At 38.5% G+C, this 25,366-nt stretch overlaps 1 protein-coding gene across 1 annotated transcript; it reads left to right on the top strand.

Moving 5' to 3' along the window:
- The first annotated feature begins 207 nt into the window (after positions 1–207).
- serinc1 (serine incorporator 1) lies at positions 208–25,215 on the top strand. The gene is made up of 10 exons (XM_069886877.1): positions 208–323; positions 2,650–2,811; positions 4,729–4,922; positions 15,038–15,117; positions 16,490–16,627; positions 16,790–16,959; positions 18,410–18,500; positions 19,501–19,642; positions 23,577–23,807; positions 24,686–25,215. Exons 1-10 carry the CDS (start codon positions 285–287, stop codon positions 24,819–24,821), a joined length of 1,383 nt encoding a protein of 460 aa, XP_069742978.1. The 5' UTR covers positions 208–284; the 3' UTR covers positions 24,822–25,215.
- Positions 25,216–25,366: the final 151 nt, after the last annotated feature.

Below are 25,366 nucleotides of genomic sequence, written 5' to 3'. Positions count from 1 at the left end.
GCTGGTGAAGCGTGAGAAACGGGCTCAGTGAAAGCAGCAGCTCGTGCAGCCGCGGCAAGGTTCAAAAATAGAACATTTCAACTTCCAGATTATTAAAAAATTGAAATAATGCAAAAATCATCCCCCCCCCCCCCCCTCCTCCTCTTATACGGTGACAGTGGAGAAGGTGGCGCAGTGCTCGTCACTTCCGGAAGCGCGTCTGTGGCTGCTGGACGGGGATTGGCAGGGAGCGGAAGTCAACAAGCTGTCAATCTCGGGCCTGAGCGTCGCCGGCGGTCGGAGTGATGGGTGCTGCGCTGGGAGCTTGTTCTCTCGCGAGTTGGGTCGGTAACGATCGTTTTGTTGAAAGGGGCCGTGATTAAAGCGGCTGGAGACGAAGTGCTGGGGCGCAGCGAACAAAGCCGGGCCCGCGCCCCCCCCCCCCCCCCCCCTTTTATAGCTGTGCACTGTGAGCGCTGTCAGGGCTGAGGGTGGTTACTGGAGCCCCACCGCCCTCGTCTCGGCTGCACGAGCGATTTGCATGGCAGTGGCCCGTGAGGCTGAAGGGATGAGTCATGGTGGCCGGGGCCTTCAAGCCCCTTGGCCGGCCTCAGCACGACTCTGCCCCGTTTCCAGGAGCCACCCCCTGCGTGAACGGCTGCAGTGAGTGGGAGTCGGATTATGTTGAACGGTTACTGGCCCTCAGAGTGTTTGGGGTTTGGGGGGGGGGGGGCGGGGTGGCGACGCTAAACATTTGGTGTTGGTGTCCGAGAACTCGTCCCGCAGCAGCCGCCGTCTGCAGCGGTGATTCGTTCCTGGCTGCGTCTGGGTGGGCGCTTGTTGAGATGGCCACCTTTTCGTGGCTGTTGAATCATTTCAGTTGTGTTATTTTTTTTAAAGATTAGGTGCAATTACTGCCATATGTATTGTTTAATGTGCAGATGTTGCATCCTTCTGAATTGCCTTTCATCTTGTTGAGAGGATGGGAGGTTTCGTGCGTATTGGCTCACTTCAATTTAAAAAAAATCTCCCCCCACCCCCTTGGGAAAACCACAGGACAACGTGTTGAAAATAGCCACCAATTAACATGTTCTACATTCTAGGGTACTTAACAAGCACATTTAAGATAGATATTATGTCACTTGATGCACTTTAATTCATCCACTTACTTTTATGTCCTTTGCCCATTGATTCTGTTAAATTTTTTTATTGGAGTGTTTAACTCTAAATCAATACATATTGTATTTCATTTTAGCAGAATAATATACAAATATAATGCTCAGCAGAATCACATTTAATGGATTAATATCATAATACCTGTTTGTTATCACTGTCTTCAAGAAGTCAAGTAATTATTTAATCCTAGCTTGCTATTTGAAAGTTATGGTAAAAGAGTGTGCGCCTCATACAGTTTGAGAAAATATGACTCTTGGAAACCCTCCCTGAATTGATCACTCGTGACCTATGCAGGTGGCTCTCATTGAATTTTGCATCTAATTTCTTGCTGTTCGTTTTCAAACGTTAACAATTGCAATTAATTTCACTGGCTTTATTGCATTTAACTTTTCAACAAGGAACAAATGCAGTAAAGCAGACACAAAGCTTCCTGGTCCCTTTAACACGCTTTCACTGAACTTGGTTTGCTGTGGATTTGTTGGATTTTATTTTCGGGAGGAGGGAGTAGGCATGATGAAAGTTTGTGCAGCACAAAGGAAGTGCTATTGTGGTTCATAATCTTTTGTTTATTCAAGTTCTTTTATAAATCTATCAAATATTTAAATTACTTAAATATTGTGTGGGGTTAGCCTTTACCACTTCTTTCCAAGCACAAACTCACTATGTAGTGATTTAGTGCAGTTTTAGGCCTTCCATTCCAATTCATCTGTCAGTTTCCCAAAAGAACCAAGGTCAAATTTATGCTTTTCCCCCCCCCTGAGAAAAATTTAACTTTAAAAAAAAATGTTTCGTTAGCTCAGGTTCATGAGTTTACTAGCCATTGATCTACTGCTCACACCCTTTTTTGTGCACTTCTGATCATATTTGTCTGTAATAGAAGTTCAAATTTATTATCATGTGCACCAAATGCACTGCTAAAGGTTGTTTACTCTGTACTGTTTAGTCAGTATGGTTAGCTAAAAGATTGAAGATGGAAGGAAAAATAGAGAGTAACAGGATAGGTGGGTTTAGTACTTTTTTAAGGCACAGCATTGAGGACTGATGGGCTTGTACTTTGCAGTAGTGTTCAAAGTAGTAGGTGGAAGCGTGAATTACTAGCATTATTTTCCTGCAGTGCACAAAGGTACTGGAGAATCTTGTCAGATCATGCAACATCCACGGAAAGCAAAAGAAAGTTGACTTTTTGGGCCTGAACACTTTAGTAACTAGACCCCAGCATCTGAAGTTTTCTTGTTTACCAGGATTATTTCTCCTTGTACTGTAATTGTTTCTCCTCTGAAATGATTAAACTATACTTTTATTGTGAGTAATTTGATCAAATAAAGCAACCTTTGTTTTAGTTATCTCTGGAAGAAGCACTAACAGGGTTAGAGTTTATAATGAATATACCTCTCACAATTATATTGTGTAACACTTACTGAAGTTTTTGTTAACATTTGAATTAATAGTTGGAAATGGCAGCAGTTTCATAGCCTTACTTATTTCTCTTTTCAGATACCGTGTTTATGTGGCAGTGCACCATGCCTTCTTTGTGGATGCTGCCCAAGTGGGAAAAATTCAACAGTGACTCGTTTGATTTTTGCATTCTTTCTCCTGTTAGGAGTGGGAGCGGCATGCATTATGTTAATGCCAGGAATGGAAGAGCAGCTCAAGAAGGTTGAGTATCTGTTGACCATCTGGTGTTGCTGTACAAGTGCAAGGCACACAAATGCATTTTTATATTCGAGATGTTGGGGAAACTGCTTCAGGGTGGTAGAAGTGTGGAGATGGTGACCACAGTGAGTTTGAGCCAATGGATTTTAAGGGAAAGCTGTATAAATGTTTAGAGCAGGGGTGGCCAACCTTTTAATTTTTAATTTAGACATGAAGCATAGTAACAGGCTATTTCGGCCCACAAGTATGTACCAGGGGTTTAGGTTAATTGGGTGGCACGGACTCCTGAGCTGAAATGGCCAGTTACTCTAAATTAATGGCTAGCTTGTCTAAATTAAAAATGAAAAGGTTGGCACCCCAAGATTACAGGGTATTAATTAAGGAAGGATTGGAGTAGATAAATTTTCCATGAATCACAGTAACTGGAGGTACTGCAATATTGAGTCAGTGGGCCAGCAGCATCCTTGAGAGAAATGAGCTGCCAATATTTTGAGTGGAGAATTTTTTTTCAAAACTAAAATATGGAGGGGAGAGATGAAGTATATAAGCAAATATACAAATACCTATTTCAGTGCTATTTACTCTATGTAGTTGTTTAATAATTTGGATCATTTTCTTTACACTTTTCAACATATTTGTGTGAATTTGCTTTCGGAGTTTAGCCTTTTGAATCCATGGTAACTCTAGTGGCTGTTAATACAAGCTTTATTTGGAATTTGTGGAATGGTTAAAGAACTCAATTACTGGATGTTGAAAGTCTGGCATGCACTGAAATGCTTGAGGTGAACTATTGAAGATGTTGTTTCTGCTTAATATTCCCCCTTTTCTTCCTTCACCCCCTCCTATCCCCATCCACGAGTGTCATTGTATTGTTGGGTAGTGTCAAAGCCAAGATGTTCTTGCAATGGGAAATCGAATATATGGATTGCTCAATGATGGATTATTCTTTGGAGACAGAAGAGTGCCCTGTTGTTCACGTTGTTAGCTTCTTTTTCTTTGGCTTGGCTTCGCGGACGAAGATTTATGGAGGGGGTAAAAGTCCACGTCAGCTGCAGGCTCGTTTGTGGCTGACAAGTCCGATGCGGGACAGGCAGACACGGCTGCAGGGGAAAATTGGTTGGTTGGGGTTGGGTGTTGGGTTTTTCCCAACGTTGTTAGCTACTTCTTTTAGATTTGGCATTTTAGCAATGAAAGCAACCTTTTATATGCCACTTGCAATATGGTTGGTGGTAATTGTCAAGCCAAGCAGGGTTGATGTGGAAACCCATTAGAATAATCAGTGCTTGCATTTTGACACATTGCTTTGAAAGACGCCAGACTGAAATTTTTCAGGAACACTATGGAAGATTAATTTTATGCATGTGGCATTGTTGACAAGAAAGCTATTTATTTCCATTCCTAGTGATGTTGAAGATTTTCTTCTTTGAATTAGTGGCATTTTTTTTGAATAACTGACATCCTTACTGTGACCAGGCAAGGCCTCCTTCCTTAATGGTGTTCATGAACCAATAATGTGTGGTAATGTTCATTAATACTAACTTATAAACTTACAGAAAGGGTAAAATACTCAAATTGCCATAATATTAGAACACCTGCTCTGGTTTACTGGTTCTTGATGAACTGAAACCAAGGATTGGAGAATATAAATCTGCAGGGAAATAACCTGAGTAAAGGGATTGAACATAAATTGTCTTTAAAGTAAATTCAGTTTCTAGTTTGAGCACAGTGGAAACACTGTAGTGTATGATCTTACTTAATGTTGAAGTAAGTTCTAATTCAAAACTCCTATTTAGATATGTTTCCAGACCTATAAAGATTACTTCCCGACAGAAGAAATATTTTTAATTTTGCTTTGTTCATTTAAAAAAAAAAAATGCACAATGAAGGATTTTTCCTATTTCTTTTCTTTGTCCTATACAGATTCCTGGGTTTTGTGATGGTGGAATAGGCACAACCATCCCTGGTATCCATGGACAGGTGAACTGTGATGTGCTGGTTGGATACAAGGCTGTGTACAGGGTTTGCTTTGGCATGGCAATGTTCTTCCTTCTATTTTCCTTGTTGATGATTAAAGTGAAGAGCAGTCAGGATCCGAGGGCTGCAGTACACAATGGGTAATAAACACCATTCTGCTAGTAAGGAATATGCAGCCCTCAAATAACAGTAAAAGTCCAAAAATGTGGATGGCAGAAATCTCAAACTTTCAAATTTAGTGGGTTTTTCCATGTGTGCGTAAGTACCACAGATGCATAGAAGTGAACAAATAAATCTTGTTTTTTTTTGTGTATTGTGTACGGGGAAAAATGTTTCATTAATAATCCATCAAAATTGCCCAAGAATCTCAGATCGAAAAATCTGGACCGACCCAATCCCCGTGCCGTCCAGATTTTAGGACTTTTACTGTACTAGCAATTTGATTTCATGTAATTGCTGGGTAATTGGCTATAAATGTCAAACATACTTGCTGGTGGTATAGTGGGAGAGAGTTGATAATTCTGTCTCTGAATTGACTTGGGGCTTTTTACACATTAAAGTTGTAGCAGGAAGATCTGGTGATGTACTCAGGGATTCCATCAGTGCTAGCCGTAAGGAGCTTCACAAAGAGAGTAGAATCTTGAGTGAATGAACAGAAAACAAAAGTAGTGGCACTGCTGTAATGGCAGTGCTGCCACTGGCGCAGACCCAGGAGAGTGGAGAGACAGCACTGCTCTAGTTGGTTCAATGACCTGGTCCTAATGCCAGTGGCTCTGTAAAGTCTTTAAACAATCAGTTAAAGGAGCTGATGGTGTTTGTAAGTAAATTCCTGCAACCACGGAGGTCTGTGTCCAAGATGGTGGTGCCATGACAATGCCAATGAGGGGTAGCAGACTCCAAAGGAGCAGGAGAGTGGCATAGGCCACCTGTTGAGAAGAAGAGATAACTTCTGAAACATGGCCTAAATATGTTCAAAGCACCAGAGAAGTCACATCAACACTTTTCAAAACCCCTTGCAGGTAAAGTGGACCATTATCAACATCCTCTCAGGTCAACATTGCAGCATCGAGGTTTAATTGTATTCTGCCAGCTCTGGGTGTACCGTGTTGCTTGTGTCTGTCACCAATAGCTCTTGAAGCAGCTTTGTCTGGAGGATGGAGAAAATTCTGAAGATCCTCTCAAAGCCTCCTTGGAAAAAGTGTCACATTCCCACTGTTTCTTGTTTCTCCTGAAACAAGCAAGAGTTTGAAGGCCATGAGATGGGTGTCCCTTTGGAGGCCATGAGATGGGTGTCCCTTTGGAGGCCATGAGATGGGTGTCCCTTTGGAGGCCATGAGATGGGTGTCCCTTTGGAGGCCATGAGATGGGTGTCCCTATGGAGGCCATGAGATGGGTGTCCCTTTGGAGGCCATGAGATGGGTGTCCCTTTGGAGGCCATGAGATGGGTGTCCCTTTGGAGGCCATGAGATGGGTGTCCCTTTGGAGGCCATGAGATGGGTGTCCCTTTGGAGGCCATGAGATGGGTGTCCCTTTGGAGGCCATGAGATGGGTGTCCCTTTGGAGGCCATGAGATGGGTGTCCCTTTGGAGGCCATGAGATGGGTGTCCCTTTGGAGGCCATGAGATGGGTGTCCCTTTGGAGGCCATGAGATGGGTGTCCCTTTGGAGGCCATGAGATGGGTGTCCCTTTGGAGGCCATGAGATGGGTGTCCCTTTGGAGGCCATGAGATGGGTGTCCCTTTGGAGGCCATGAGATGGGTGTCCCTTTGGAGGCCATGAGATGGGTGTCCCTTTGGAGGCCATGAGATGGGTGTCCCTTTGGAGGCCATGAGATGGGTGTCCCTTTGGAGGCCATGAGATGGGTGTCCCTTTGGAGGCCATGAGATGGGTGTCCCTTTGGAGGCCATGAGATGGGTGTCCCTTTGGAGGCCATGAGATGGGTGTCCCTTTGGAGGCCATGAGATGGGTGTCCCTTTGGAGGCCATGAGATGGGTGTCCCTTTGGAGGCCATGAGATGGGTGTCCCTTTGGAGGCCATGAGATGGGTGTCCCTTTGGAGGCCATGAGATGGGTGTCCCTTTGGAGGCCATGAGATGGGTGTCCCTTTGGAGGCCATGAGATGGGTGTCCCTTTGTTTTTTAAATAACTTTATTTATTCATTCAACAAAGTTATTACATACAATAAGAAAAATACATATTATGAATGATAAAAAAAATTTTCTTTATATATAAAAAAAAAGAAAAGAAACCCCCCTCCCCCTCTCAGCCAAAGAAAGAAAAGAAAACCAAAATATATTTACTAAAAACTAATCAAGGTAAATCTAAATGTAAATATTCTAAATATAAAGACCACTTATTAAGAAAAAAAGAATAATTATCATGTAAAAATACATAATTTTTTTCCATTACCAAACAAGTTTTCATCTCATTATGTCATCTATTAATATCAATGATATTAGCATTTTTCCATGTACTTGGCTTCCATCTCATGACTACAGATAAAGCTAAATATACAGAAGCAATCTGAAATTTATCTAATCCCAAATCTTTCAAAGACTTCAACTGACCCAACAAAAATATTGTCAGATCTAAAAGTATTTTAATCTTATACAAATGTTCCAAAAACAATTGAATTGCTTTCCAAAAAGATTGTATATGTACACATAACCAAACAGCATGAAAAAAAGTTACAACTGAATTACCACGCCTAAAACAAAAATCTGATTCACTAAAACAATTTAAAAAAAACTTTTCAGGTGTTAAATACAATTGATGTAAAAAAAATATAATTAACCATTGCATAACAAACATTTATCAATCTAGTAACACTAACATGACAAATATCTAACCAGTCATCCTCAGAAAAAGTAAGATTAATATCCTTTTCCCATTTAATCTTAGGTCTATCCCATCCCTTTTTTTCCATACTTCCCTGTAATATTTGGTACATCAATGAAATGTATCCCTTTGGTGCAATCACAAGAAGAGATTCAAATTTAGTCAAATCAGGTAAAATCATGTTTCTACCAAATATTTGTTTTATTAGAGATTGAAGTTGATAAGAAACAAAAAAAAGAATTCTCATTAATACCAAAATCTTCCCTCATTTGATTAAAAGATAAAAATTGACCTTTAAAACAATCCTCCAAGTTTTTTATACCTTTAGATTTCCAATGTAATAAGCATTGATTATACATTGAAAAAGGAATAAGTTGGTTATTATATAATGGTGTTAAAGTCAGTAATTTACATTTAGAACCTATCATTCTATTTTTCCTCATCCATAACTTCATTAAATGTTTTAATATAGGTACATTATATTGTAATAAATTTAAATTCCACCGAAACAAAAATTGATGTGTTTCAAATTCAGAAATATTTGCCATCTTAATTTTAGCCCAACTAGGGGGCTGCTCCAAGTCCATTAATAAACTTATAAATTTATATTGAGCTGCCTCATAATAATTTTGAAAATGTGGTAAGCGTAATCCCCCTAATCCATATTTCCAGATTAGCTTATTCAAAGCTACTCTCGGAAATTTACCCTTCCATAAAAATTCCCTAACCATTTTATTTAAATCTCAAAAAAAATTCTTAAATAAGCACTGAATTGATTGAAACAAATATTGTATACTTGGAAAAATATTCATTTTGATTGTATTTATTCTTCCAATTAAATTTATAGGAAGATCCTTCCTCTTAATCAAATCAGCTTTAATCTTTTTCATTAATGGTACATAATTTAATTTATATAAAGATTGATAATCAACATCCACATTTATACCTAAATATTTAATTTGATCAGTCCACTTCAAATTAATATTCTTATAAACTGAATAATCTTCACCTATTGGTAAAATTTCACTTTTTTCCCAGTTAACTTTATATCCAGACAAAGATCCATATTGTATTAAACATTCCTTCAAGTGTAAAAGTGACTGAGCTGGGTTTGTTAAATATCCCAATACATCATCAGCAAATAGATTAATTTTATACTCCTCATCTAAAACTCTCATACCTTGTATCTGTGTGTATTTTGTCATATCAACTGTGCTAAAGGTTCAATTACTAATGCAAACAAAGCTGGAGACAAAGGACAACCTTGTCGAGTTGAACGAGTTAATCTAAAAGGTTCCGAGATCTGACCATTTGTCAGACCGTTGCTATTGGTTTATTGTATAAATCTTTAATCTAACCAGTAAAAGAGGGATCAAAGTTAAATTTCTCTAAAGCTTTCAATAAAAAGTTCCACTCAACTGTCAAAAGCCTTTTCTGCATCAAGAGATATCACCATCGGATGGTCAGGACACTGTTGATGTTTATTATGATTTATTAATCGAAGAATATTATCTGAAGCTTACCTATTCTTTATAAAACCTGTTTGATCAACATGTATCAACTTGGGTAAAAATTTAGTCAATCGATTTGCTAATACTTTAGCTAATATATTATAGTCTACATTCAACAAAGAAATTGGTCTATATGAAGACACCTTTAACGGGTGTCTATCCTTCTTAGGAATTACAGTAATTAAGGCACTAGAGCATGATTCAGGTAAATCATAATGTTCCTTAATCTGTTGAAACACATCTCCAAACACTGTAGATAAATCATCATAAAATACCTTATAAAATTCAACCGAAAACCCATCATCACCAGGTGATTTTCTACTTGGCATTTCCAACATAGCCAATTTAATTTCTAAATCAGTAAAAGGAGCCTCCAGCTCCATTATTGTCTTCTACTACTGGTAATTTCAACATTGATTAAAAAAGAGTCAATCGATCCGCTCTCCTGTTTTTCCTCAGAAGTATATAATTTCTTATAAAATGAATGAAACTCATCATTAATCTCACGAGGTTTATAAGTAATAGTCAACTTCCATCTAACTGCATTAATAATCCTTGATACCTGTTCTTTCTTTAACTGCCAACCAACTACCTTATGTGCTTTCTCACCCCATTCATAATACTGCTGTTTAGATCTATTAATCAAACATTCAAATTGATAAGATTGCAACATATTATATTTCAATCTAGACAACTCTATCTTCTGATTTTCTGTCACATCTCTCTGAAATTCCTTTTCTAATTGATCAATCTGTTTATCTAATTCAAAACTCTCAGTAAAATAGCTATTTTTAACCTTAAGAGGTATAACTAATTATTTGACCTCTCAAGTAAGCTTTCATAGCATCCCACTTTATAAATTTACTCTGAACGGAGTTAACATTTTCTTCCAAAAAGAGATTAATTTGTTTCTTAACAAATTCTATAAATTCCACTTTTTTAAAACAACATATTAAATCTCCAACGAGAAGCTACACGAACTTTTTCAGAACTTTCATAAGAAAAATACAACAAAGAATGATCTGAAATTACCCAGCTTTTATATTCTGCTTGCAATATTTTCTCCTGTAAATGCGCCGATACTAAAAAAAAAATCAATTCTGGAAAAGGATTCATGTCTAAATGAATAAAAAGTGAAATCCTTCTCTGTTGGGTTAAGACGTCACCAAATGTCCACTAAATTAAAATCTTTCATCAAAACTCAAATTTGAATTGCCGTTTTAGATTTTTTAACATTTCTTGGAAATTTATCTAGTAAAGGTTCCAAAACACAATTAAAATCTCCTCCAACCAAAACATTTTCATTAACTTGTCCCAAAAGCAAAAATACATCCGAAATAAACACTTATCATCCACATTCGGTGCATAAATGTTAAGTAAAGTCCAAAATTCATTAAAAATCTTACAGTTAAACTTAAGAATACGTCCTGCATTCATTTCCATTGATTGTAATTCAAAAGATAAATTTTTATGTAACAAAATTGCTACTCCCTTAGCTTTAGAAGTAAATGAAGAAAGAAAATGTCCAACCCAATCCCTCTTCAATTTTATACTTTCTCATTCAAATGTGTCTCCTGTAAAAAAGCAATATCAATCTTCATCTTTTTAATGTAAGCCAAAACTCGCTTACGCTTGATTGGATTATTTAATCCATGAACATTAAAGGTCGCAAATTTCAAATTCGACATATCTAATACAATTACTAAATACCAAAAATAGTCACAAAATTATTAATAACAGAAAAAAAAGAAAAATGTTCTCAAATTAAAATATATAGGCCCTCTAAATAGAAATAATATTCGTTAATAAGTAAAAAAACTGGGTGTTGATTAGGGATTAGTAAAAAGATTGTGACATGGGTTCCTTTTCTGCCATTTTGTCCATTTCCAAGTCCATCAGGTTTTCTTTTAGGAGATAATGGTGGACTCTTTCTCTGTCCTCTGACATCCGGTAATGAATTAGCAAAAACTTGCCTCATGCTCACTCTCAAAAAATTGAAACTGATAGTTTCCATAAAACACTTTTAACAGCAGGATAACGAAAAGCAAATTTGTAACCTTTACACCATAAAACATCTTTAACTGAATTAAATTCACGTTGGCGTCTGATGATATCTTGACTCAAATCAATTATCATTGGAGCTTGTCTTTGTCTTGCATTTTGAACTACAAGTCGAAGGATTGTCTCTCTATCCAAACAATTCAAACAACGAACTATCACAGCTCTTGGCAGCTGACCGGATAAAGGTGGTCTAAAAGCTCTGTGGTCTTTCCAATACCAATCCATCAGGAAAGGACTCTTCCCCAACATTTGGGGAATCCAATTTTTAAAAAATTTGACGGGATCTTGACCTTTTATACCTTCTGGCAAACCCACAATTTTCACATTATTTCTTCTGCTTTGATTTTCCAAATAGTCAATTTTTCTTGTTAACTCTTTTTACCGGGCTCATAAATCCTTAACTGATTTTTCCACCTTTACTATTGTTTCTGTATTGGGTTGTACCTGTTTACATTCAGAAAAAGAAGCTTCAAATTTTTTGAAGTTTTCCCGGTTTTCTTTAACTTCTGCCTTAACCACATTTAAGTCTGAAATTATATCAGTATTCATTTGGACCACCTGATTCAATTGACCAGTAATAACATCCAGATAAGAAGCAATACCTTCAAGTATCATATAAACAGGCTGAAGTGCAGTTTGGAATGCAGGATCCGGTTCCATGATTTGTAACTCACTTTCTTCCAGCTCTTCTTCCATTTCCTGTACAATGGCAGAATAAGGTAAGTCCTCTTCTTGTTGCTCTTCAAAAGGTAGCATTCTGGTCGTTTTGCTGCGGGTTTGGACACCCAATGACGACTTCCTCAGGGTGTTGTCGCTGCCGTCCCCCCGCAGAGCATTTTTAAATAAAATTACGGAATTCTCCGTAGTTAACAGCGCAACCCAAGCGCATAGTCACTGCAGACTGCGTGTCTGCGGTCGGGATCTTCTTCCTCTGCGCTCCCGTTTCTTCCAACTGGTGAGTTCCTTGTAGCAGGCCTCCAGAGTCGTGCCCGACTTCTCGGGAGCACGCTCCTTACTCCGCAGAACGGGTTGAACCAGCGCCATCTTCAGACTGGTGAGTAACTTACCTTAGGTTTTGTCCCCACAGGCGATCATTGAAGCTTGGAGATCGCTGAAAACGGATCTGAGGCTGTTCCAGGTTGTTTAGGTCCCAATTCTTCTGCTCTTCAAAACTGGATTTTCTTTTGTAACTGAAACTTAGTTTTTTTTTACATTAGTAGCCATAATAGCTCACCAAAATATAAAACTAAAAATTAAAGATTTAAAATTTGAAGTAAATGGTTAAAAAACGGGGATTTAAAAATCTGACCAGAGAGGGCAGGGATTACACGTCTGATTTCTACGCCATCTTGCCCGCCCCCCAGATCGGTGTCCCTTTGGAGGCCATGAGATCAATCGGTGTCCCTTTGGAGGCCATGAGATCGATCGGTGTCCCATTGGAGGCCATGAGATTGATCGGTGTCCCATTGGAGGCCATGAGATCGATCGGTGTCCCATTGGAGGCCATGAGATCGATCGGTGTCCCTTTGGAGGCCATGAGATCGATCGGTGTCCCTTTGGAGGCCATCAGATCGACCAATGTCCTATTGGAGGCCATGAGATCGATCAGTGTCCTATTGGAGGCCATGAGATCGACTGGTGTCCCTTTGGAGGCCATGAGATCGACTGATGTCCTATTGGAGGCCATGAGATCGATCAGTGTCCCATTGGAGGCCATGAGATCGACCGGTGTCCCTTTGGAGGCCATGAGATCGATCGGTGTCCCTTTGGAGACCATGAGATCGATCGGTGTCCCTTTGGAGACCATGAGATCGATCGGTGTCCCTTTGGAGACCATGAGGTCGATCGGTGTCCCTTTGGAGACCATGAGGTCGATCGGTGTCCCTTTGGAGGCCATGAGATCGATCGGTGTCCCTTTGGAGGCCATGAGATCGATCGGTGTCCCTTTGGAGGCCATGAGATCGATCGGTGTCCCTTTGGAGGCCATGAGATCGATCGGTGTCCCTTTGGAGGCCATGAGATCGATCGGTGTCCCTTTGGAGGCCATGAGATCGATCGGTGTCCCTTTGGAGGCCATGAGATCGATCGGTGTCCCTTTGGAGGCCATGAGATCGATCGGTGTCCCTTTGGAGGCCATGAGATCGATCGGTGTCCCTTTGGAGGCCATGAGAACGACTGATGTCCCTTTGGAGGCCATGAGATCGATTGGTGTCCCTTTGGAGGCCATGAGATCGACCGGTGTCCCTTTGGAGGCCATGAGATCGATCGGTGTCCCTTTGGAGGCCATGAGATCGACTGATGTCCCTTTGGAGGCCATGAGATCGACCGATGTCCTAATTGAGGCCATGAGATCGATCGGTGTCCCTTTGGAGACCATGAGATCGATCGGCGTCCCTTTGGAGACCATGAGATCGATCGGCGTCCCTTTGGAGACCATGAGATCGATCGGCGTCCCTTTGGAGACCATGAGATCGATCGGCGTCCCTTTGGAGGCCATGAGATCGATCGGCGTCCCTTTGGAGGCCATGAGATCGATCGGTGTCCCTTTGGAGGCCATGAGATCGATCGGTGTCCCTTTGGAGGCCATGAGATCGATCGGTGTCCCTTTGGAGGCCATGAGATCGATCGGTGTCCCTTTGGAGGCCATGAGATCGATCGGTGTCCCTTTGGAGGCCATGAGATCGATCGGTGTCCCTTTGGAGGCCAAGAGATCGATCGGTGTCCCTTTGTTGGGTGTACAAAAAACTGAAAACCTCAAGTACTGACAGGCACTTACCTCACCATGATGGGTCTGCAGGTCCTACATTGTCCTCATTGGCTACCTGAGTTCACAGAACTGGAATGGAGAGAAGTTATTTTCAATCCAAGAAATTGTCAAAAGATAACAAAAGCTGTGGTCTGTAAGATGACTTTCAAGATGCTTTGTTTCTCGGGTGAAAATGGAAAATTTATGCAGCATTTCCTTAAAGCACAAACTTTTGGAGGGTTGTAGAGCACGTTGAAAGAACCAAAGACTTGTTGATCCAAACCAAGGCTTTTATTAACTAAAAGACTGGAGCAAATCACATGTAGGTTGACTAGTCCAGAATGACCTGGTCTGGCTAGGAGCAATCCTTTAAGACCTGCCAGTAGGTGTGGCTACGCTCTCAGCCAATCACAGTTGTCCTACACTACAATCTGTACATATACACATTGGTGATAGAATCTGTACTATCACAAAGATAGAGTTGATGGCTCTTCTCTGGTCACCTTTGTATTGCAGTTGTGTATCATAGATTCTTGGCAGCCAGAAGTGCAACTTTACCAGAACAATTGTTGCCTGATCTGATAAGTGTCTGTCTTGACTTGTGAAATTTATTAATAATTTAACTTTTCAAATAAGGGGATTCAGAGGATAGGTCTGTGTCCATAAAGTTTGACATTTTAAAGTTCTTTTGTTCACTTCCTTCAGCTGAAGATTTCTGGCAGTGCTTTGCAGTCATGGACAGGAAAAGGACAAAACCTATGTTTGTATTTCTCCATTAATTAGTTGAATTTCTAACTTGTGGCCTCAAATGAAAAGATGAGGCCATTATACAATGAGAAAATTCTACTTGATTTTAATTAATTACTAATATTTTGTGGAGCCTGCTCAATACCAATGGAATGTGATGCCAAGTTTTTACACATTTTATCACTTTCATAAAAGGTGTTTATTTGAATGGATTGAAACCTTTTTTAGCAAGATGTATGGACTTGTTCAGGCACATCAAGATGCAGTACTTTCTTTCACAGTGAAAAGAATATTAAAATCCTATGTTTGGAACTGCATATTGTCAATGATCATTTAGCTTTTGTTCTTTTCTAGATTTTGGTTCTTTAAATTTGCCACATTGATTGCAATCACAGTAGGTGCTTTCTTCATTCCAGAAGGACCCTTTACAACAGGTTTGTGTACTCGTATTCTTACCAGTTTGTTTTGATTGCATAATATGGCATATCTGTGCAGATTAAATCTTAATTAAATTACAATGCACCCTTTATGTACCATGGATATAACAACTAATTTTGGAATCATCAATTTCTATAAGATAATTGTAGCATGTAACATTTTGCATGTTGTAAAACAATAAAATCTCTATTCAGGTTCAAATTCTAGCAGCAAAAATGTTTTTACAGTTAATTTTCAAAACTGGCATTGAACTTGTACTGTACATCTTTGAACCTTAACATTTGATGACACTATATGTAAAAAAAAAAATTGATACAGATATGTTAGTTTCCATTAACTACCTTCTTTCACTTTGTGTAGTGTTGCATAGGATACAGAAGCAGACTATTTGGCCCGACCAGTTCATGCTGGCATATATGCTTCATATGAACACCCTTCTTTCAGTCTTTCTCTGAACATCAGTTCAACTTCCTTTACCCTTCTTCGTTTTGCTTGTCCAGCCTCTCCTTAACTGTTTCTAAACTATTCAGTGCAACTATGGTTGGCATAGTGGTTAGTGCAATGCCTTTACAGCACCAGCGATCGGGACTGGAGTTTGAATCCTGCGCTGTCTGTAAGGAATTTGTATGTTCTCCCCGAGTTTGCATGGGTTTTCCCTGGGGAATCTGTTTTTTTTTCCACCATTCGAAATGTACAGGGGTGTAGGTTAATTGAATATAAATTGGGCAACGCAGGCTTTTGAGCTGAAATGGCCTGTTATCATGCTGTATGTCTAAATTAAAAACTATGCTTTGTGATAGGTTCAACATTTCCCCCCTTTTCTGAGTTTTTTTTTAATTGCCTGTCTTGTCTTGATGGTGAGAAACAGGAAAGTCTGCAGGCACTACTGCATTTTCTTGTATGGTCTCTTGTGATCCTCTTCCCATGAAAATATTCCTGAAAAATTTTAAAGACCACTATTATGTTACTCCTTGCCTTTCCTCAAGAGAGACCCCTTCTGTACAGTCAGTTGCATGTAATATGCACACCCTCTCATTTCTATTTTCTTTGAAAATCTTTTCCACATCTTCTCTTGTGCTTTTGCATCCAGAATTTTAAATGATACCATGTTAATTCAATAGCATAATTTTAGTTTAATAATGATCAACATTGTGTTTAAAATATTTTTTAAATATTCAGTAATTCTAATCTTTATCTTTGTTTCTCTACTATTATGAGAAACTGCAAAATAAAACATTTTACTTTTATAGGTTGCTTTTTTAATTGGGTAAACTGAATCTTTAGGCTTCAAAAATGCACATATAAATTTTGTATACAACAAATGTTAATTAAACTGCCATGTTTGAGCTTTACTTTACTTTATTGCAGTATGGTTCTATGTTGGAATGGCCGGTGCATTCTGTTTCATTTTAATCCAGTTAGTCCTGCTCATTGATTTTGCACACTCCTGGAATGAATCATGGGTTGAAAAAATGGAAGAAGGCAATTCTAGATGCTGGTATGCGGGTAAGTAGAACAGACTAGAGAGTATTAACCCAGAAGTAGGGTTGATATATCACCATTTGGTGGGATGTGCTAATTAAAGTATGACGGGCAACATTTGATGAAATAACTGTTCCATTATTTCTGGTACTAGATAGCTAGCAGTTTGCATACTTACTCTTGCAGCTTTGCTATCAGCAACTGGCATGAACTACCTTTTGTCCTTGGTTGCCATAATTCTCTTCTACTGCTACTACACTCATCCTGAGGGCTGCACTGAGAACAAAGTCTTCATCAGTTTAAATATGGTGTTATGTGTGGCATCCTCTGTTATGTCAATCCTCCCAAAGATACAGGTACGTTTCAGAAACTTGAGAATAATTGACCAGAAGTTTGAGGTTCAAATAAAAAATGTAAAATGAGCACCAATGATCTAGGTACATATCTGCCATTTTCAGTAGTATGTATGTTCTCCCTGTAACTGTGGGTTTCCTTTGGGTGCTCAGATTTCGTCCCACGCCCCAAAGACCCATGGGTTTTTTAGTTAATTGGTTTCTGTTTAAACCCCTCTTTTTACTTGGGTTACTGTTTGAACACCCTCCACGTTTTTTTTCCCTGTGGCACCTCTCTCCCCCCTCTTTTTCCTTTCAGAAAGCCAAAATCAATTCTCACCTCTCCTCTTATCATATTTAATTAACACAATTGTTAGCTTGGATTCCTCCTCCTACCAGTCTTGTCTTTATTCTGACACCTTCCTGTTCTTAATCCTTGAAGAAGGACTCTGGCCCAAAATGTCAGTAAAATATCTATCTCCAATGGAATCTGCGAGACTGTTTCAGTGTATTTTTACTCAATCACAGTGTCTCAGACTTTTCTTTCACACATTTGTTTAAATGGAAACGTGGGTGTGTTTGGTCTGTATGGGCACATAGGCTGGTGGGGCCTGTTACTGAGCTCTATCTCCAAAATTAAATTATTTTTTACTATTTTCCCAAGTAATGTACATTGATGCATAGTAACTGAGTCTGTCATTCAGATCTTTTCCTGGAATTTTATTGGATCATGGCTGATGCACAACTGAATTGTATTTGTTTTTATTTATTAATTCCCTTGTTATTACTACCTACAGACTTAATTGATCCAGAATCCAGTACTTTGAGGGGTTAAATGGAAACAAATGGAGATATAGATTTTGTGTGCTCAATAATTTAGAGCGGGGTGGCCAACCTTTTAATTTTTTAATTTAGGCATATAGCACAGAAACAGGCCATTTCAGCCCATGAGTATGTACCAGGGGTGTAAGTTATGTGCAGCCTAGACTTGTGGGCCGAAATGACCTGTTACCGCACTGTATGTCTAAATTAAAAATTAAAAATGAAAAGGTTGGCCACTCCTGATTTAGAGCAATTGCTTATAAGGCTTTTTAGTTTTCACAAAAATTGCATAGTGAATTATGAATCTTTATATTGCCTAAAATGTGCACTTTGAATACAATTTTAATGTGTATATTGCAAGTTTGAAATTTATTTTGCGTGTTTTGATGTCTTATACAAAATCATAGCTTATGCTTTTTGCTAATTCATAATGTCCATATACATCAATAATGCCAGTGATCTCAAAAATCAATACATTAATAATGCTGGTAAAGTATTTGAGTTTAACATGGACAAAGCTTCAAAGAAAATACTGAAATAGGGATTCGACTGACAAATTAGACTAGTGTGAAATGAGACTGAAAACCCATGTGTACATAGTTAACTATAGAAGATGAATATTCCACTATTTATTTTGAGAATCTATTTTCAGGAATCTCAGCCTCGATCTGGTTTGCTGCAATCCTCCATCATCACCTTGTACACCATGTATCTGACATGGTCTGCAATGACCAATGAACCAGGTACTTTCCTCGTTTTCCTTAATCTTGTAATGGAGAAGATTCATTATAATCAATACCGTGCTATAGTTGAAATTTGAATAAAGCCTCCAACTCTGGTATTCTACTGCAGTTTGATGAACCGTTTTCACTATGTGCCATGGTATGTTAATTCAGGGTGTTGTGAATTAAATAAAAACAAACTGCTGGGGGGAAAAAAAACTTGGATCATGCAGTGTAAAGGGTGGCAATTAAAAATTGGTTAGTGGTTGATGAGTTATCTTTAACACTGAATTGGTTTATATTTTAATCTCACTGGGGAAAATAACCTGCTCTACCAGTTTTTCTAAGTCTTCCTGTGCCTCTGTGGGTTTTCCCAGATGTTCTTGTTTCCGACCAAATTTCAAGAATGAGGCATTTCATCAGTTAATTGATTGCGTAAGTTGTCCCAACTGACTCAGGAGAATTGGAGGGAGTTGATCGCAGAGGGAATATGCTATTGGTAAAATAATTTGGTGGAAAGGGGCTGATAAAATTGCTTTGAGCCAGTGTAGAATTTATAGGCTGAATTACCTTGGTTGGGCTAATAATGAGTGAATTTAATTAGACCATTTAATTGAATAAATGGAATGTTATATTTCCTCTTATTACATAATGCATGTTTTAATCATTTTAATTTGCATGACAATTTCCTGAAATACAATTTTAATAACCCAGAATAACTAAGATCTGAGCTTCCTTTGGCCATTGCAATTTAAAAGAAAATGTATCAGTTACCACTGGCTAAAGCACTTCAGGAAATTGTATGGATAATAGCTATTTTAACTGCACAGTGGAGAGCAACTATAGCAGTTTGGTGCACTTCATTTTCAATTAAATTGACAAATTAGTGCAAAAATTGATTTTGATCTGATATAAAACTTTAGCATTAGAAGCAGGTTTTGTCTTTTCATAATTTGAAATGTGGACAGCAAATTGAAAATGCAGCTGATCATGTGGAGAAGAATTTGTCTTTTTTTTACAGACAGGAAATGCAATCCAAGTTTGCTGAGCATAATTGGATACAATAGCACAGGAACTAGTGACCCTGGTCAAGTCATCCAATGGTGGGATGCACAAGGAATTGTGGGACTGGTCCTATTTTTGCTGTGTGTTCTTTATTCAAGGTCGGTATCGATCTTTTGTTCATAGTTGTACATTTCATCTAACAGCTCAATCAGGAAATCCCCCGATTGAATTATTGAGTGTGACGACAATGTAAATGTTAGCCAATGTTGTGGTCTTACTTTTTCTGAGGATGACTGCTTGCACATTGGAATGCAGGGTTGAGTGATGGTGAGATCTTCAAGACTTGTCATTTTCATTTGAATTGTCATATTATGTACGTTTTTAAATATTCTGCCTATTGCCACTAGTGCAAGTTTTGTTTTAGTTGCATAAAAAACATATTTGATTTGTATTGTACAAGGGCAGTTCTTATTCAGTGGTAAATCTCATCTGTAATGATTACTTTTTCATGTTATTGAAGATAACCTGAATGAAAGTTTTAAAAAAAAACACGTGAATGTGATTGTTCTTTGGAAGTTCCAAATTATTTGGTATACAAAACAATTAGTAGAGATGTAAGTATTTGTGAAATAGAATCTTAACCTATAATTGTTGTAATTCAGCAAACAATCTTTGATACACAAATTAGTACATGGGGATTTGCTCTTTGTTGATTTCTGACAAATGCCTGGGCTGCTAGCAAAGCAATGTTTCAGATAGATAATCTCCAAAATATCTTTTAAAATCTGTTCACTTAAGGAGATTCAAAATAAATAAAATGGGAGTAGAGTGCCACACCAGACATGGGAAAGATCTGTTGTTTCATCCCATCAAGGACCTTCTTTAATTAAAAAATAATTTAGAGTTCCAACATGGTTGCAGGCCCTTCTGACCATGTGACCAATTAACTTACTAATCCGGTCCATTTTTGAAATGTGGAGGAAATCCATGTGGACATAGGGATAACGAGCAGACAGTGGCAGATTCAAACATTTTTTCATTATTGATCGTTAGGTGCTGAACACACCCTGGTGATTTGCTGGTTCGAAATCAAAATAGTATTTGACTTGTTGTATCAGAGTCAAGTCCTGGATTTCAAGAACCAGATTTCAGGAACAGAGTTGTCACACTCTACATTCAGTCATTTCAAGCCCCAGGTTTTCCATAAAAGGTCATAGATCTAGACTGCAAAGTGTATGGATAGAAATGTTTTTGGGTGCATGGAGTATTGTAGGAAAGAGCATGATTTGGCATGTGAAATTATGACATTGTGGTAATTAGTGAAACTTAGTTACAGTAGGGGGTAAGACTGACAGCTCAAATGTTCTGGCTTTCCATTGTTTCAATAGAATGGGGGGAGGGGGGTGGAGAGGAGGATGAAAGCAGGAGGAATGGCATTTCTTGTCATGGAAAATATCACAGCTGTGCTCAGGCAAGACAGAAAGCTCATCTACTGAGGCTACTATATGAATGGATTTGAGGAATGGGAAAAATATGACCACACTCATAAAACTGTCTAATAGTCAATGATAATTGGAGGAGCAAATCTGCAGAGAGATGGCAGTCAGCTGCAAGAAACACAAGGTTGTGATAGTAGATTTTTGCTTTACACATTGACTGGGACTCCCATTCTGTAAAAGGGCTAGGTGGCTTGGAGTTTGTCAAATGTGTTCGGAAAAGTTTTGTAAATCAATATATTGAGGTACCATCTAGAGAGAGTGCAATACTGGATCTCCTGTTAGGGAAAGAGATAGGACAGGTGACATAGGTATGTGAAGCAGAACAATTTTGGACCAGTGATTATTATTAGTTTCAAGGTAATTATGGAGAAGGATAGGTCTGGGCCTCGGGTTGAGATTCTAAATTGGAGAAAGGCCAATTTGTGGAAATGAGAATGGATCCAGAGTGTGTGGAATAGGAGAAGTTGTTTTCAGACAATGATGTACAAGGTAAGTGGGAGATCTTCAAGGGTGAAATTTTGAGAGTAGAGTATGCATGTTCCCGACAGGATTAAAGGCAAGATTCACAGGCATAGGTAACTGGTTTTCGAGGGATATTGGTGATCTGGTTCAGAAGAAGAGAGGTGTGTTGCAGGTATAGGCAAAATGGAGCAAATGAAGTTCTTGAGTATAGAAAATGCAAGAAAAAAATCAGGAAGACATGAGGTTGCTTTGGCAGACAAGGTTTCTGCAGGTATATTAAGAGCAAAAGAATGGGGACAAAATTGGTGGTCTTGGCGATCAGAGTGGTCAGCTATGTATGGAGCCAAAAGAGATTGGGGAGATTGTAAATTTTTTTTCATCAATATTCACTCAAGAAACTTTCAAGGAGTTTAGGGAAGTAAGGAAACAGGCAGTGAAGTAATGGAATGTACAGATTAAAGAGGAGGTGCTTAATGCCATAAATAAGGGTGGATAAATCCCTAGGCCCTGACAAGATATTTCCTTGGACCTTGAGAGAGGCTAGTGTATAAATAGTAGGGGCTCTGGCGGAAATATTTAAATGCCCTAAACCACAGGTATGGTGGTGAAGGATTGGAGGGTAGCTCGTGTTGTTCCGGTTTTTTTTCTTAAATTAAAAGCTCCAAAAGTAACACTGGAAATTGTAGGCCGGTGAGCCTGACATCAATAGTATGTAAATTATTGGAAGGTGTTCTAAGAGATTGGATATGCAAGAATTTGGATAACCATGGACTGTTATAAGGATAATCAACATGCCTTTGGGTATGGTGGGTCGCGTTTAACCAGTCTTGAGGAATTTTTCAAGGTGGTTACCAGGAAAGTTGCTGTGTATGCTGTTTACATAGACTTTAATAAGGCCTTTGACAGGAAGTTTAGTCAGGAAGGTTCAAATGCTTGGTATTCATAGTGAAATAGTAAACTGGATTTGACAATGGCTGAACAGGAGAAGCCAGAGAGTGGTGGTGGAAGAGGATTGTTTCTCAGACTGAAGGCCAGTGACTAGTCGTGTGCCTCAGTGATCCGTTCTGGGACTATTGTGATTTGCCATCTATATCAATGATCTGGATGATAATGTGGCAAATTGGATTAGCAAATTTGTAGGTGACACTAAGTTTGGAGGCATTGTTGACAGTAAGGAAGGCTTTCAAAGCTTGCAGAGGGATCTGGACCAGCTAGAAAATTGGCAGATAGAATTTAATGCAGACAAGTGTGAGGTGTTGCATTTTGGAAACTCAAACTAAGGGATGATATACATAGTAAATGGAGGACACTGTGGAGTGCACTAGAACAGAGGGATCTGGGAATATAGATGCATAATTCCCTGAAAGTGGCATTACAGGTGGATAGGGTTGCAAAGAGAGCTTTTGGCATATTGGCCTTCAAAAATCAAAGTATTGAGTATAGAAGTTGGGATGTTATGGCCAAGTTGTACAAGATATTGGTGCTGTTTTGGTCACCTAACTAAAGCAAATATATCAATAAGATTGAATGAGTGCAGAGGTTTACTTGGATCTTGCCCAAGACCACAGGAACTGATTTACACTGAAAGGTTAAACAGGTTAGGACTTTATTCGTTGGAGCATAGAAGAATGAGGGGAGATTTGATATGGGTATTTAAATTTGAGGGAGACAGGGTAGATGATATACAAACCAGAGGACGTGGGTTAAGGGTGAAAGGGGAAAAGTTTAGGGGGAACATAAAGTGGAACTTCACACACAGTTGTGGGAGTGTGGAATGAGCTGCCAGCTGAAGCAGTGAATGCAGCCTCTATTTTAACATTTAAGAATAATTTGGATATGGAGAGCTATGGGCAGGGTGCTGGTCAGTGGGGATTAGGCAGAAAAGTTGTTTGGCACAACTAGAAGTGCCAAAGGAGCATGTTTTCTGCTGTAATATTCTATGTGGACACTGCACCCCATGGTGATATTTTTGTTTGGTTAACACCTCCCCAACTCGAAGTGAATTAACAAGGGTTGCCAGGCAGAGAAAATTAAGTAGGAAGATTGTGTGAAGCAGATCATTTTGGTGTGTACTTGCTGCTCCATCATGGCAAGCAACTTTGTTGTTTCACATCTTTTAAATTTTTCATAGTATTCGAACATCAAACAACAGCCAAGTAAATAAACTTACTTTAACAAGTGATGAATCTACACTAATAGAAGAAGGAGTTGGTCGAAGTGAAAGTTCACTGGACGGTGGCAACAATCCACAACGTGCAGAGGATAATGAAAAAGATGGTGTCACCTACAGTTACTCATTCTTTCATTTTATGCTGTTTTTGGCCTCTCTTTACATTATGATGACATTAACCAACTGGTATAGGTATGTAACTATTTTGAGTCAAAAAATGTTTCATTTACAGTTGACAATCTTACAAAATATCTCAATTTTTCACCTTTTTGAGGGTAAAAATGAAGTTTGTTTATATAATGCAGATGATTGGTCAATTAATAATTAAAAAAATGCTTTTCTGAGACTATGCAGAACTTGGATTAAACCACTACATACATATTAGCTCCCATATTATACAATTCATTGTTTGTGTTTGTTCCATGAATAGCAGATCTTGGTTCTTCTCTCCACTTTTGGCAATTGTTCTTATCAGTCTTGTTACTTTGATGCCGTTCATCATAATACTATGGAGGTACAATTACCACAGAGTGATTTTGTATATTTTCTCACTTCTGGGTTAAGTTCATGAATATCTGTAAAAATAGAATCTATTTGTATTAAGATAGGCCTGTACTGAATGTATCTATGCTTCAAATTTGGGTTATTGCTTCACTGAAGCATAAATTTGTACAGGTACTTGCGTCTTTATGTCAGGTTTGTTCACAATGAATCTTAAGTGGATGCCATACTGTCTATTTTAATTAGAGATCTGTGCTCAATGAATCCTTTTGGAAAGAGAATTTGTTGATCTAGGGAGAGAACATGGGAGGTTTCAGAGTTCAAAATTGGAGTTCATGTTTAAAATCCAGCCAAAATTATTGATCAGAAATCTCAGCACAAACTGTGCTACCCAGATATTTTTTTAAAACAACATGCTATCCTATGGTAGTGGGTAGTCTTCTAAGGAGCAGTTAGAGAATGAGGGATGAAATAATGGAGGGAATTATGCAGTTGATGGCTAAATCATAAAGGATGTTTGTATTTAAATATTAATTTGATCATGTTTGGTAATTTATTTTTACTTTCAGTCCTGATTCCTCTTATGAAATGACCAGTAAGTGGCCATCAGTTTGGGTGAAGATTTCTTCCAGCTGGATTTGCATCATACTCTATGGATGGACACTAGTTGCCCCTCTTGTTTTGACGACTCGTGATTTTGATTGAAGAGCCAACATTTCAAAAGCATGTGGTTTATTTTTGCAAGGCCTTGCTTGTCTTGTGACTAAAATTCAAATAGCAGTATTTGACGATCACTGCTTAATTTGTGATGTGAGTGTGTAATGATGTGGTAATTGTTCTCTTATTGCATGGCTAATACAACAGTTTTGAAATATTTAATATATTAAATGGTTAATCTATTTCTGATAATTAAGATGAATGCAAACAATTGTATTGCATCTATAGAGATGGTAAATGTTGGTGAATTCCAGTACTAAATATTTAAGAGATAGGGTCGCTTTTACTTTAATGTGTAACCAGTTGAAGAAAGTTTCTGCTTTGTGACCAGGGTAAAAATACTGCATGCAAAATAAAATTGATTTGCTGTGCAGTGACAAATGCAACTTGTACTTGTATAGGAATTGTTTTCTAGAATTTCAGGGTACATCTGCACAATGCAAGTTTGAAAGATGGGTCTGTACTGCTAAGTGTCATTGACTGGCCTTTAATATAGTCACTTGGTAAAATAAATGGATTTAATTGTAAACTAG

The sequence above is a fragment of the Narcine bancroftii genome, chromosome 6 (assembly GCF_036971445.1).
Source record: "Narcine bancroftii isolate sNarBan1 chromosome 6, sNarBan1.hap1, whole genome shotgun sequence".
Taxonomy (NCBI): Eukaryota; Metazoa; Chordata; class Chondrichthyes; order Torpediniformes; family Narcinidae; genus Narcine; species Narcine bancroftii.
Note: the sequence above shows the minus strand (reverse complement) of the source record. Positions and strands in the feature narration are given on the sequence as shown.